Source organism: Lissotriton vulgaris, chromosome 7 (assembly GCF_964263255.1).
Source record: "Lissotriton vulgaris chromosome 7, aLisVul1.2, whole genome shotgun sequence".
In the NCBI taxonomy this organism is placed as follows: Eukaryota; Metazoa; Chordata; class Amphibia; order Caudata; family Salamandridae; genus Lissotriton; species Lissotriton vulgaris.
Window position 1 is genome coordinate 1,742,603,117 of NC_141695.1, and position 13,365 is coordinate 1,742,616,481.

Consider the following 13,365-nt stretch of genomic DNA (forward strand, 5'->3'; position numbering starts at 1 on the left):
AAAGATCTAAGCGACTGTCAGTCACAAAGGCTTACACTAGCAGAACCAATGCTAGCTCTAGCGTTGGCAACATGGCGATGTCCACAACAAGACAGCGGAGGATCCTGAGTTTGGAGGAGCACGTCTACACTCTTCTGCCAAACTCTATACAAGCGCCCAATTCATCATCTATTTAATGCCAATGGCAGCGAACAATGACATCAAACTCTTCTTCTCTTCGCAGCTATCAATGGCAGAAAATCATGACCCATGTAACTTCATTTCTTTACATCCATCTTGACCCATGGCTTTACCAACATCATCAGCAGAAAAACTCAGTGGATTTAACTCCCCATCTCTCTTCACTACCAGTGACAAAGAACAATAAACCACCTGACTGTTCTTTACAACATCAATGGCAGAGGATCATGATCCATCTAAATTTTAATCTCTTTACCAAAAAAAGCATGATGTATTTCACTCTCCAACTCTGTAGCACCATAATTGGCAGCAAACAGTGACAGAACAAACTCTTCACTAACCATGGCAGAGTACAAAGATCAATCTACCCATTAATGTCTCTACCAACATCAGTGGCTGAGAATCCTGAACCTCTAACTCTTCATCTGTGCAGTCATAAAGGAAGAGGAAAATTATTAATGTACCTGGTGATGTGTCTAACATTGAAGGCTGAGGACTATCTAACTCTTCATGCGTTCAGTACCAGTACTGACAGACAATCATGATCAATGCAATTATTCATGGCACATTACCAATATTAGTTAGTCATAATCCAATTACCTTTTCATCCCTTCATTTCTGGTTTTAGGTGACACTTTGCAATGCATTAAACATCAATAATATCAAGAGAAAATCATTGACACTGTTTTTACCACTTATTTAGGTAAAAAAATCTGGTAATTTATTCTGGGAAATGCACAAACATTATTCAGCCACCAAATTACAACTGAAGTGAGGGTGGAAAAGGGTCATAATTGCATTAAAAATACAAAGAAAACATGTCCGTAAACAACTGAGCAGCAGAACATCTTGCTTTTTTGTCAGAGATTTATGGAGCTTCAGAAAGTGATTCTTCGCCTCCTGCGGGTGTGGTTGTATTGCCAGCATCTCATGCATGTGTCAGGTGTTCCACTTGTTGATCCCCCTTATTGAATACATAGCATCAGTGATGGGCCTCCTTCACATGATCTAGAGAAAAGACAGGCATGTAAAGAAGGGTGAGTTTCTTAATGGCGATTGTGGTCCTGTTTGTGGCAAATGTTATGTTTTTGGCAGTTTGTAAGTGCATCTACTTCTGATTATGAGAGAAAACCATCAGCAGACTGCAGAGTGCCAAGAGCCTTGTGGCATGCCTAATCTTGAATCTCTGCCACTCTGATCATATCACCACTGCACTTCATGCCCTTCACTGGTTACGACTAAACAAAACCACAAACTCGATTCTAGATCTGGGACCTGATCTCCAAACTCTTCCTAGGAGGAATCAAGCCCGCTACCCAAGATCTACAATCATCAATCAGGCAGATGCCCAAGGGTGGCCTTTCAGAATAGGCTGGTCATCAGACATGTCGGATACATACATTTTAGTAGAAGAGTATTGCCCTCTCATGACTCTGACATCTAGAAACCCTTCACCTCCACCTTAGCGTGCAAGAGGTCTTTACATGTATTACACGACTAAAACCCCTTTCATAGGCACATTTTGAGTAAACTTCACTTTTCAGTTTTGCTAGAGCAGTGGACACCCTGAGCATTTCTTCCCAGGCCTTCTCTAAGGGTTTCCCATCCCACAGTTTAAAGACCTCTCAATTAAAAAGCCTCTGAGGCATCATCTAGGTATTATACACCTAACCAGAGCATCATGCTCTCATTATCTATTTCAGGCTTTAACCAAATGCATACCTGTATTGCAGGGGGCGCTGTAATCCTCCACAGCAAGCTCATCTGAAAGATTGAGCAAACAAAGAGAAGCGGGTCATTAATTTAACAAAGAAGCATGGTTTTGTCTCCTGCTTCAGCGAGTTGGTCATCTGTACAAAAGAAATTTTCAGCAATAGATTTAGCAATCACATGCACCACTTCTACACACCTTATAACTGCAACAAACACGATACAGTTCTACCATGTCCTCCTACTAGTGGGTGGATAGTATATTATCTATTTCAGCATGTAAATATTATGAACTTTATAGAGTTATACATCCCACATTCCATTTAGCTTTGGTGGGCTCGCACATTTTACCACTAGATAGCAAATAATGCCATATTCTTTAGTTCTATTGGATAATGACTCTGATTTATTCTACCACAGTGCAGAAAATTAGCCTTAGCACACAAAAATGAATTTTATGAGGTGAGGGGGGGGGGGAATCCAACAGTCCTTTAAAGCGGTAGGGTAGTGCTTCCTTTGTAGCTTAGGGAGGCCCTTAACCTTCCAGGGCCTCCCAGCCTTTGAGAGGACCCCCAATTCAGCCCATGACCAATTACTATTTTTGAAATATCATAGACTCTGGCCCCACTTCACAATCTGCTGGGGGGGGGGTCATCATTTTGCGTTACGTCAAAGCAGATACATTTGAGATCTGCCATCTGACGTTCCTGCATAGGTCCAAAAATGCTGAATATCTGGAAGCTTCATTGTGTGACTGGTTCATGAAACAATCTCAGTCCTCTCAGATGTCTCACCTCTCAGGTGATCTTCCATAAAGATCCCCGTAGCAAGTAAACAAAATGCCACTCACTTCACAGTTCATCAATGAACGCTTAACAGGTACTTCATATATTTTAGGATTGCACAACAAAGGAGGGATAATTACAAAAAGAAAATCATGTTCATAGAAGATAAAAGAGGTCTCCTTTCCAGATACTGGGCACCACACTTGAGAAAGCAGCTATTACCAGAGAAGCCCTCCCAAGCAGGAGAACTCTCCACTTATCGCTATTGTTTGATGACGACTCCTGGGGTATCAGATGATCATAACTAGAGTCTTGTGAGGATATTGTAACTTGTATACAGGACAACACCACTGTGAGTGGTGGGATTCATGGAAATGATGCCCAATGCATGCAACTGGTAACTTTGCTTGAAGTTTCTTTGAAATTCAAACATTCTTCAAACAAAATCACAAACCGGCCTTCAGAAGGTTCCTAGACTAAGGGCCTTGCATTCAGGTAAACTAGCATTGTGTTTGTAAAAGTCAACCAACCCTGCATCTGGCAATATCCTTCAACCTTCTGCTTGAAGTCATTAGCATAAATCAAACTTTTGATGCATTCAGTATCTTGCTTCCCACACAAGGAGATTAATGGCGCCCTAAGGCCTGAGCCAGTGAAATAATAGAAAAATCTACCTGTTTCATAGTAATCAGTTACTGTGACCATAGCCGGTTTCCTGTGTCTCACTTCAAAGTCCTGCTCAACTGAGAACCAAAAGGAGATGGTAGCATTGGAGACCTACAGAAGAGAAGACAAAATGGAGGCCAGCATAATTTTAATTTGCTTTTGGATTCAGTTTGTTTCATTTTCATTTTGTAAAGCAAAGGCTACCAGTGACGCTCTTCTTGATGCTCATAAAGCCAGAATTCACTGTGGTTATTACTTACATATGTTCTGCAATTAAATGAATATGAAACTATTCTGACTCACAGAGGGTCACTCCTTTCTTGCCCGTAATAATTCTTGCATGAGATTTCAAGGGATATTTATCTTGTAGTATAACGTTTTGGTAACCTCTAATTGAGTAGTGGTCTAATGATGGTATGGTAATATTTATTATATGCTTAGTTAATAAAAACCATTGCATAAAAAAGAAGCATTAAAAATAAAACAAACAATATGTATTTAACAAAATAAAACAGTTCTTCACTCCGGATCTATCAGATCAAGTCTCTTATAGCAGTTCTGTGTACCTATAAGCACAGTCTCTGGGGGCATTATTCTTCCCTTGAGCGTAATTACCAAATATTACCATACTAATGATGGAACCTATCCATGATAAATAGTGTGCATGTGACAGATACACAGGAGCAGTGTGTTATTTTTTCAAAAGTAATTTACCAGTGACAAATGAGTACATGAAAAATAAATAAAAATACCTGAAGTTCAAATTTATGATTAATACAAACTGTTAGGACATTTTTTAGAGTTTGATGACCATCCTGTAACCACCCCAAAAATGACACATGCTCCATCCTCAAAAATATCTACTCCCCCATTCAATTTAGAGGTTCCGAAAATGTTGAGTGATTGGCGCCAGTGCCTCATGTGGCTTTGGCATTTAAAACAGGTAGGAATTAGTCATATCCGCGCCACCCTAGGAGGGCATACAGTCACTATATTGCCCTGCCTGAGTCTGTCATGTTGGAAATCTATTAATGGCCCCAATCTTTAGATACACATTTCCATGTGCATCTAGACCAATGATATATTTGTTTTGAGAAACAATCCCCCACCTTTTTGAGTGGTCAAAACAAATATGACCCTTCTTCAGCAAAGTTCTCTGCGTTCAGTGCAACTACCGTGCAACCGGCTGTACTGATGGGATTAGAGATCCCTAACGAGCAGGCCGGGGTCGCTAAATATGGTGAGGGATCCTCCACCAGGGAGATTTAGCCGTATCTATGGCTGAACTGGTGGCTCAGCGAACCGCCTCTCAGGGCCTCACAACACTGCTATTTTGTTTGTCTTCTAGTTTCATGAGTGTTGTTTACATCAATGCATTTGTAAAATAGTATTCATAAAGATAAAGGCAATAGGGTTTGTTGGCTATCCACTTGTGTGCCTTCTTGACAGTAAAATATGAATAAATACTCTTGGTTGCCCACAGTTAAGTCACAGAACTGAAAAATACTTACCTGTTCCAGGTAAATAATGGCGTTGTTAGGGTGGACCTCTGTCCGTCCAAAGCCATGCCGGGTGTTCAGCTAGAAGGAAATAGTAGAGAAAGAAAATTGGTAACAAAAATGAACTCCAAATCTATAACAAGGAAAAACAAACCTGCTCAGGGCATACCACAGACTTGTGAGATTGCTTAGGTACTTAAAATTATTATGACTAACTTTGGGGTGTGTGCACTGGATTTGATTACTGATCATATGTTACATGCAGATGGTTAGTTTTCTCTAATCACACACAACTTTTGAATAACTAGAATCTGAGGATCTGGGAGTCAGAATGGTGTGCCAAGATCGCCACTTTCGATGAATTTGGAAACCCAGCATTCAAATTCAGATTTTGAAGTTCTATGGTCTGTAAGTAATATTTCAGTACCCACATGTATCATAGGAAAGCATAGAGAGAGACCTAAAACGATTCAACATTTCCAAGGCCCACTTTCAAATTGCATAAATTTTAAAGCGCTTAGAGACCCCTGGGTTATAACGCGCTATATAAATCGAAAGAAATAAAATAAATAAATAAATAAAGGAACTTGGGTCAAAGCCATTCATCTTATATTATCTTAGGTGCAGGCATAACAGCACAGTTGAAAATAAGACATCACCATCTAAAAAAGGACAAAAACATTATCATCCATATCTTACTTGCAAAACAAGAACAATGATAGAGCACAGAAGCAATCAGAAAGGAATGCAAAGAAAGACATAATGGGTGACAGGGAAAGTAACACCCTAATAAATTGAAGTAAAGATATTTATGTATCTTTCTCTGCTAGTGCCTGCACAGCTACCTGCCTGCCTCTTAAAAGCTCCAAATGAAGAACCATCATGCACACTACTAAGTCTGTGTGATGTCCAGCTCATTATGGCACTCCATGAAGATCTAAGCATCACATAGAGCATCTTCTCGACTCAGTGGATGTGTAATGAATCAACTATGTTGTCACCCCTAGTCCTTCCCACTAAGGCTCTTAAGATTTCAATGATGTGTACACTCAGGGGGTCACATATTTAATCTGTCTGCCCTGGATATGGACCACTATGTATAATGTTGTTTCTTTCTCCAGCTTACATTTTCCGATTGCTTTCTATGTCAGCAAGCCTTTTTCTACTACACTCCGAATACCTTGCAAGAACATTTTAACTCAGCTTTCTTTCTTACTTCAGAGTGACCCTCTGCTTGCCTTTTCTGCATTCCTTCTATTTCTGAGTCCAGCCTCCTGTCAGTCTCATGCCTGCCTGCCTCAATCCTTCTTATTCTAATTCTGCAACTGCCTGATACTTTATTTCATATTTCATAATCACTCCTCTTTAAAGCCTTCTCCCTTTAATCTGACATTAACAAACCATCAATAATTTACCTGAAACCACATAACCCTTCTAATGATCACACCTCCTGGGAATTAATACATCACAAAGAAACTGGAGTAAATGCATGTAATTAGTTTTTTGTGAGCCCATGACTGATTACGATAACAAACAATAACCACTAGATTAACCACTAACTGTGTTCTGGATCAGCGGGCTTCTCGCCATAACGCCCTTCAATGCCTTGTCAAGGGCAATATATAACATCCAAATACAATTACCACTGTTGTAAATCTGAGGTTAGAGTACCCCCACTCAGTGGTTTAAGCATTACCTTTATATTGGATCCATATCAGTATTCTCAGGGCGTTCATCCTTAAGAGTGATGAATGAGAAAATACTTTGCCTAAATTATGTGAAAACCAAACTCCTGTGCTTCGGTTATGCTATGGATCTCATCAATTTCTGCAAATCCTTCCCCATTCAAGTGATCTTGTAATGCAACATTTTGCTCTGAACTAAGGGTAAAAGAATTGGATCCTCACTTGCGCGTGTCATTTCCCTGAGTCACGCATCAATTCTATGGGCCCGATTCACAGAACTAACTTAAGACAAAATCCTAAACTTACTACTTTTGGTATTCACAGAAGTTAGGATTTTGTCTTAAGTCTGTCTTAAGACAGACTTAAGACAGACTTAAGTTAGGATGTTGTCTTAAGACAAACTTAAGACAAAATTCCTACCTTCTGTGAATACCAAAAGTAGTAAGTTTAGGATTTTGTCTTAAGTTAGTTCTGTGAATCGGGCCCTATATTTTTACATAGAAACTTCATATTAAAGTGGTTTTGCAAGATAAAGGACCGCACTTTTGATTATGATATTTGCATCATCAACCAGTCAGTCTTGATCCTGAACCATGCTCAAGATCATCAATTCTTCCCTTGTCAAGAAACTTCAAATACTTTAGAATTTTGCAGCAAAAGTTACTGGCTGGAGTGCTGTTTACTTGTTTTGAAGGCGCTCCATTGGCGTACAGCCAGAGAAAGATACCAATTCAAAGTCCAGGTGTTAATCCTTAGAACATTCCACACAACCTCCAATGTACCCCTCTGAACTCTTATTGAACTTACTGTACCCTCTGTCCTTACCAGCCATCTCTTCTGGTGCCCTGATGCTGTCAGTAATATTTCAGGCCCAACAAATATGCCAAAATATCTAATAAACAAGATTCTCAAATGGTTGAGGAATGTTAGATTAAAAACAGAAGGGGATACAAATCTAAATGATCAAATTAAAAACCACAAATTAATAATAGTGACTGAAACTTTCAGGTTTAAATGCAGGAACATGGAAGAATAGAAAGTTGTTCACATAACATGAAGGGAAACAGGAACCCTTGTATAATAACGCAGCACCTTTCCAAGAAGAGTGTAGATATGCAAGCACTGCATCTGCCCCTGGAATGATCAGATAATGATGCCAACTTAAAAAAGACTCCCTATCCATTCATGTGTTGGAATGCAGTGATTCTGCACTCACAACCAGAAATGACTCTACTAACCATTATTTGAAAAAGTGAACATTAAACTGGTATTGAAAGGTTACCTTCTTTACTGTCGACTTTACAGGGATGAAGCCAGAGGGCATTTTCACATCCACGACAGCCATATTTGAGGATGGACGTCTACCGATGTAACTGGAAGGAACATTGAAAGTGAGAGGGGTTTTACAGCATAGCAAACAGATCAGGCATCCCATACAGTGGAAAAGAAGAGGCGTGTCTATTGCTCTGACAGCAAATTACCAAGAACTGTATTGAAAAGAATCCTATCCAATCACTGATACTTGTACATTTACTGGTCATGTTTTGTAAAAGACTATTGAACCCCCTAACACTTGAACCTCAGTTTTAGTTAATTAGATTTCACAGTATGATATTGCTTCTCTCCTCTACTGTATTTACAGTTGCTAGATACTCCAGTGTGTTATAAAACTAAATATAATCACATTTTAATATACGTGGGGTAGAGAGTGAGGTTATATGCTCTGCTAAGATGTGCTAGGGGTGTCGCTCTCCTCTTTTGTCTATGACATCCTACCCTAGAGAGGAATAGAGTGGTCACACTGTGTGCAAAGTGATACCAGGGGGGTGCCTCTCTCACTCTTTGTCTATGACGTGTTACCATAGAGAGGGACAGAGTGGCCACACTGTCTGTAAAGAGATTGCAGAGGGGATTCTCTCTCATTCTGTGTCTATGACACACTACCATAGAGAGGGACAGAGTGGTCACACTGTGTGTAAAGAGATGGCAGTGGTATGCCTCTCTCATTCTATGTGTATGACACACTACCATAGAGAGGGACAGCGTGGTCACACTGCCTACAAAGAGATGCCAGCGGGGTGCCTCTCCCAGTGGCAGAGTGGCCTCAGCCTCTGCTAGGATATTCCAGCAGAAGGTCAGACCTCAATTCTTCTGCACTCATGGGGTCTTACCATAGAAAATGGCCACAGGTGCCATGCTCATGTTAGAAAAAGTGAATCAGAACATAACTCTCCTATGATATTAGAAGACTGGAATGTTGAGAGCTCCTTTAAAGATAATGGAGCAAAAGCAATCTATAAACACGGGTACAGGCCATCTGCTTCCAACATTACAATGTCCTGATCCACATCCTCCGCCTCTCTCTGTCCCTGTCCCTTCAGGATGTGTGGTTTGGATAGGGGGAGATAGAGGAAGAGGCTGTGGACCGGGGCACATAGGAACCCTCCTATGTCCTCTTCCCGTATCTCATGGTTCCTCTGGAGCCTTGCAAGAAAGGGGGGGGGGGGATTTCTACTAAGTGCCCAGCTCAGCTGAACAAGTAAATACAGCATGACCAAGCCCAGGAAGCACCAAGGACTGACCGCTGCCGCCCTCCACAGCTGTTGCTGTGTTTGCTCAACAGTTAATAGAAATGGCCCTGTGAGCCGCCGTAATCTTTGAACGTTTACATCATTATACCTACGACTAACCTTGGATGTAAAACTAGCATAGCTGCCACATTTAGAACAGATTATGACCAGACTGACAATAACAGCTAGAGTTATTGCATGCTGTGCACGTCTGTTTGGTGGAGGAGCTACAGGCCCCACAGTAATGGTTCTAACAATGAACATGTGTCCAATTTTAGTATTTGGGGCTATAGTTTCAATTAAACAAAGGATGGGGACCTTAAGTACCATTTTTATTAAAATTGTTTGGAAAATATGTAATTTCAATTCAGATTGCTTTATTCAATTTTTGTTTAAAATCATAAAAGCGTGCAGTTAAAAATACAATCATGATTTTAAAAAAAAGCATACATATGAAGGCACAAATTATCTGCGGATTAAAAGTTAAAAACATTTGCTCTCCCTGTGAATATAACTATCTTGGTAATAACATACTTTACAGGATTCGTGTTACCAGTTCTTCCATTACATCAGAAAGAAAGTTGATAGGGGTTGCAGTACTTAAGACTATTATGCGGTAAATCAAATCTGGGAGCAGGGATATATGAAGTGCTTGGGTAGAAATCGTGTAGATCCCAGGTAGATATGGGGCCATCACCTTCTTTGGATGGCCAAGTTTGGAGGTATGGAACAATATGTCTACTCCTAAATCTTATTAGTACCAAGTCACCAGTGATGTCTTTTGGGAGGGGACCTAGCCAGCCCACTCTCCTCATGCTCATAATCCTGCCGTCAAGATCATGGGGCAGGGGTCAATTTTTTGATAGCCAAAACTTGACCTTATTTAACAAGACATGTTGTCTCTCTGATTTTCCCTGTTTGGAAAGAGATGGAGCGCCCTCTGGAGGTAGATGAATTTGAGAAACCCTTTTGCACTCTACTCTGGGAACAATATTGTACGCTATAGTGGGTTTAAGAGGGGCTTTAGGAACGTTTGAGGGCAAAGAAGTGGGAACTAGTACTTGGGTTTGGGCAACTTTGTTTCGTGTGGTTAGTTTAGGCGCATTAGGGGGAGCAGTTGACAAGGGATGATTAGATATTGTAGCATTAGTAGAAGGTAACAAATTAAATGTAATTGTTTCCTTAATCCCTGTCAGTCTATCCCCCAAGGTGTTAATTTTGTCAACCAGGGGGCATATAATAGATTTGATCAGTTGTTCGATCATAGACAATAAAGCCATCTGGGAAGAGGGTGCTAGGTCGTCTAATTTTTTTGCCGCCTTTGGAGTTGGGGGGGAATTGGAAGGGGGCAAAGTTGGACTTGGAGACCCCTTTTGTAGTTTTTGTATTTTAGATTGACTCCCATCATGCTTCCTTTTGGCAGATGTAGCCCGAACGGGTACTATACTTTGGGTATTGGCCTTTGTGAAAATGGAAAAGGGTTCCAGCACACTCTCATTAGGAGCTAACGGGTTAATGTTATTTGGAGGGGAGGGTAATCCTGCTGGGACATACCTGTCTTACACAGACTGTTTAATTCCTCCAACAATGAGAGGCTACACGCTGTAGTGGTTATTTGTGGAGAGGATTGATTACTAGTTGGGTTGTCTATAAGATGGTCGGAATTATTTTTATCAGCATCTCTACGCGTAGGTAAAAATTTACTATTTGTGTGCTTGTTTTGCATCCTGGGGCAAGAATCCGAACAAAGGGCTATTTTAGTGACAACCCCATTGCGGGGCATAGTATGGCTTGGATGTAATAGAGTTATAGAAGTTTATTAAGCACGTACTACTGTCCAGTACAGAAAGTCAATCGGTAGCTTTACATCCTCTTGAAAAGCCAAGTGGCGTGGCCCGTCCCGTCCTCCTCAGGCCTCTGAGGGCCACAGAGGGCCCGCCCTTTGTCCGGGCTTAGCCCGCGCGCTAGCCCGCAACGCAAGGGCTGTCCTCCTTTTTCTATCCCCTCCGGGCACGGAAGTAGCAGCAGAGGAGTCTGGGGGATGTAGTTTCCCCACCCCACGGTGGCCGCTATCCTGTAGTTCAGCGGCAGAGGGGGGGGAAACACCAAGGATCCCAAAATGTCCTGTGGGCAGCAGTGAGCAGGTAGGGGTGATTCTCCCCCCAAAACGAGTATTCTTCCCCCCAAAACGAGTGTTCAGAGGAGCGCCCACTCCACCAGGGCTGACCTCCTTTTTCTTTCCCCTCCGGGCGCGGAAGTAGCAGCAGAGGAGTCTGGGGGATGTAGTTTCCCCACCCCACGGCGGCCGCTATCCTGTAGTTCAGCGGCGGTGGGGGGGAAACACCAAGGATCCCAAAATGTCCTGTGGGCAGCAGTGAGCAGGTAGGGGTGATTCTCCCCCCAAAACGAGTATTCTTCCCCCCAAAACGAGTGTTCAGAGGAGCGCCCACTCCACCAGGGTTGTCCTCCTTTTTCTATCCCCTCCGGGCGCGGAAGTAGCAGCAGAGGAGTCTGGGGGATGTAGTTTCCCCACCCCACGGCGGCCGCTATCCTGTAGTTCAGCGGCGGTGGGGGGGAAACACCAAGGATCCCAAAATGTCCTGTGGGCAGCAGTGAGCAGGTAGGGGTGATTCTCCCCCCAAAACGAGTATTCTTCCCCCCAAAACGAGTGTTCAGAGGAGCGCCCACTCCACCAGGGTTGTCCTCCTTTTTCTATCCCCTCCGGGTGCGGCAGTAGCAGCAGAGGAGTCTGGGGGATGTAGTTTCCCCACCCCACGGCGGCCAATATCCTGTAGTTCCGGGGCGGCGGGGGGGAAACACCAAGGATCCCAAAATGTCCTGTGGGCAGCAGTGAGCAGGTAGGGGTGATTCTCCCCCCAAAACGAGTATTCTTCCCCCCAAAACGAGTGTTCAGAGGAGCGCCCACTCCACCAGAGCTGTCCTCCTTTTTCTATCCCCTCCGGGCGCGGGAGTAGCAGCAGAGGAGTCTGGGGGATGTAGTTTCCCCACCCCACGGCGGCCGCTATCCTGTAGTTCAGCGGCGGTGGGGGGGGAAACACCAAGGATCCCAAAATGTCCTGTGGGCAGCAGTGAGCAGGTAGGGGTGATTCTCCCCCCAAAACGAGTATTCTTCCCCCCAAAACGAGTGTTCAGAGGAGCGCCCACTCCACCAGGGCTGTCCTCCTTTTTCTATCCCCTTCGGGCGCGGAAGTAGCAGCAGAGGAGTCTGGGGGATGTAGTTTCCCCACCCCTCGGCGGCCGCCATCCTGTAGTTCAGCGGCGGCGGGGGGGAAACACCAAGGATCCCAAAATGTCCTGTGGGCAGCAGTGAGCAGGTAGGGGTGATTCTCCCCCCAAAACGAGTATTCTTCCCCCCAAAACGAGTGTTCAGAGGAGCGCCCACTCCACCAGGGTTGTCCTCCTTTTTCTATCCCCTCCGGGCGCGGAAGTAGCAGCAGAGGAGTCTGGGGGATGTAGTTTCCCCACCCCACGGCGGCCGCTATCCTGTAGTTCAGCGGCGGTGGGGGGGAAACACCAAGGATCCCAAAATGTCCTGTGGGCAGCAGTGAGCAGGTAGGGGTGATTCTCCCCCCCAAAATGAGTATTCTTTCCCCAAAACGAGTGTTCAGAGGAATTTAAAATCTTCAACCCTGCACAGAGTTTGGTTTTTGGGCTTTTCTATGCCCTATGTCTCTCGGACGGCCTTTGTTTTTAATTGAGACAATCTGTCCTCATGGGGCTGGATGTTGTAATAGCCTTATAGCCTACGTAGCAGCATACAAGAGCCATTAAAGTCCTGCTCCGCCCTGTAATGGCCAGTTTAACCAGCTATTGCAGGCTATAAGGCTATATTAATGATGTGCTATTATGAAAATCTGACGGCAAAATGATAGCTCAACCACCCATTTCATTCACTAGCAGGGCTAGGGTCATCAGTCGCACCACAGGGGGGCGGAGCCAGCATTGTGTGGGGAAAGTCCAGCCCCATCAGGAACCAGGTGCAGCCCTCCCCAGCCATCAACATGCTAATCTCACACTCACCACAAGGCAGACCCATCCAGACTTCCTGGAGCCAGGCTCACCAGCCAGCTCCAGCCAATCACACGCCAGGCATATTTTACACTAATATGCCAACTCCTAGAAGTGGCACTTCCGCACAAGACACACTCATGCCACATACATCATTGTGAAGCATTCATTCTCACGAGTTCACACATACCAAATTCGAGCCTGCACTCCCCACGCATCAGGAACTACCAGGGACACAGAC

At 43.5% G+C, this 13,365-nt stretch overlaps 1 protein-coding gene across 2 annotated transcripts in view; it reads right to left on the reverse strand.

The window, feature by feature from the left end:
• Positions 1–856: 856 nt before the first annotated feature.
• Positions 857–13,365, reverse strand: part of LOC147706551 (alpha-2-macroglobulin-like) — a 150,397-nt gene continuing 137,888 nt past the window's right edge. For both annotated transcript variants that reach the window (XM_086933018.1, XM_086933019.1), the window contains exons 32-36: positions 7,808–7,898; positions 4,853–4,921; positions 3,350–3,452; positions 1,903–1,944; positions 857–1,188 (exon numbers count right to left, since the gene is read on the reverse strand). In XM_086933018.1, the coding sequence (XP_086789144.1) occupies positions 1,163–1,188; positions 1,903–1,944; positions 3,350–3,452; positions 4,853–4,921; positions 7,808–7,898 (331 nt within the window). In that variant the 3' untranslated portion in view covers positions 857–1,162. The remainder of the gene's footprint in view (positions 1,189–1,902; positions 1,945–3,349; positions 3,453–4,852; positions 4,922–7,807; positions 7,899–13,365) is intronic.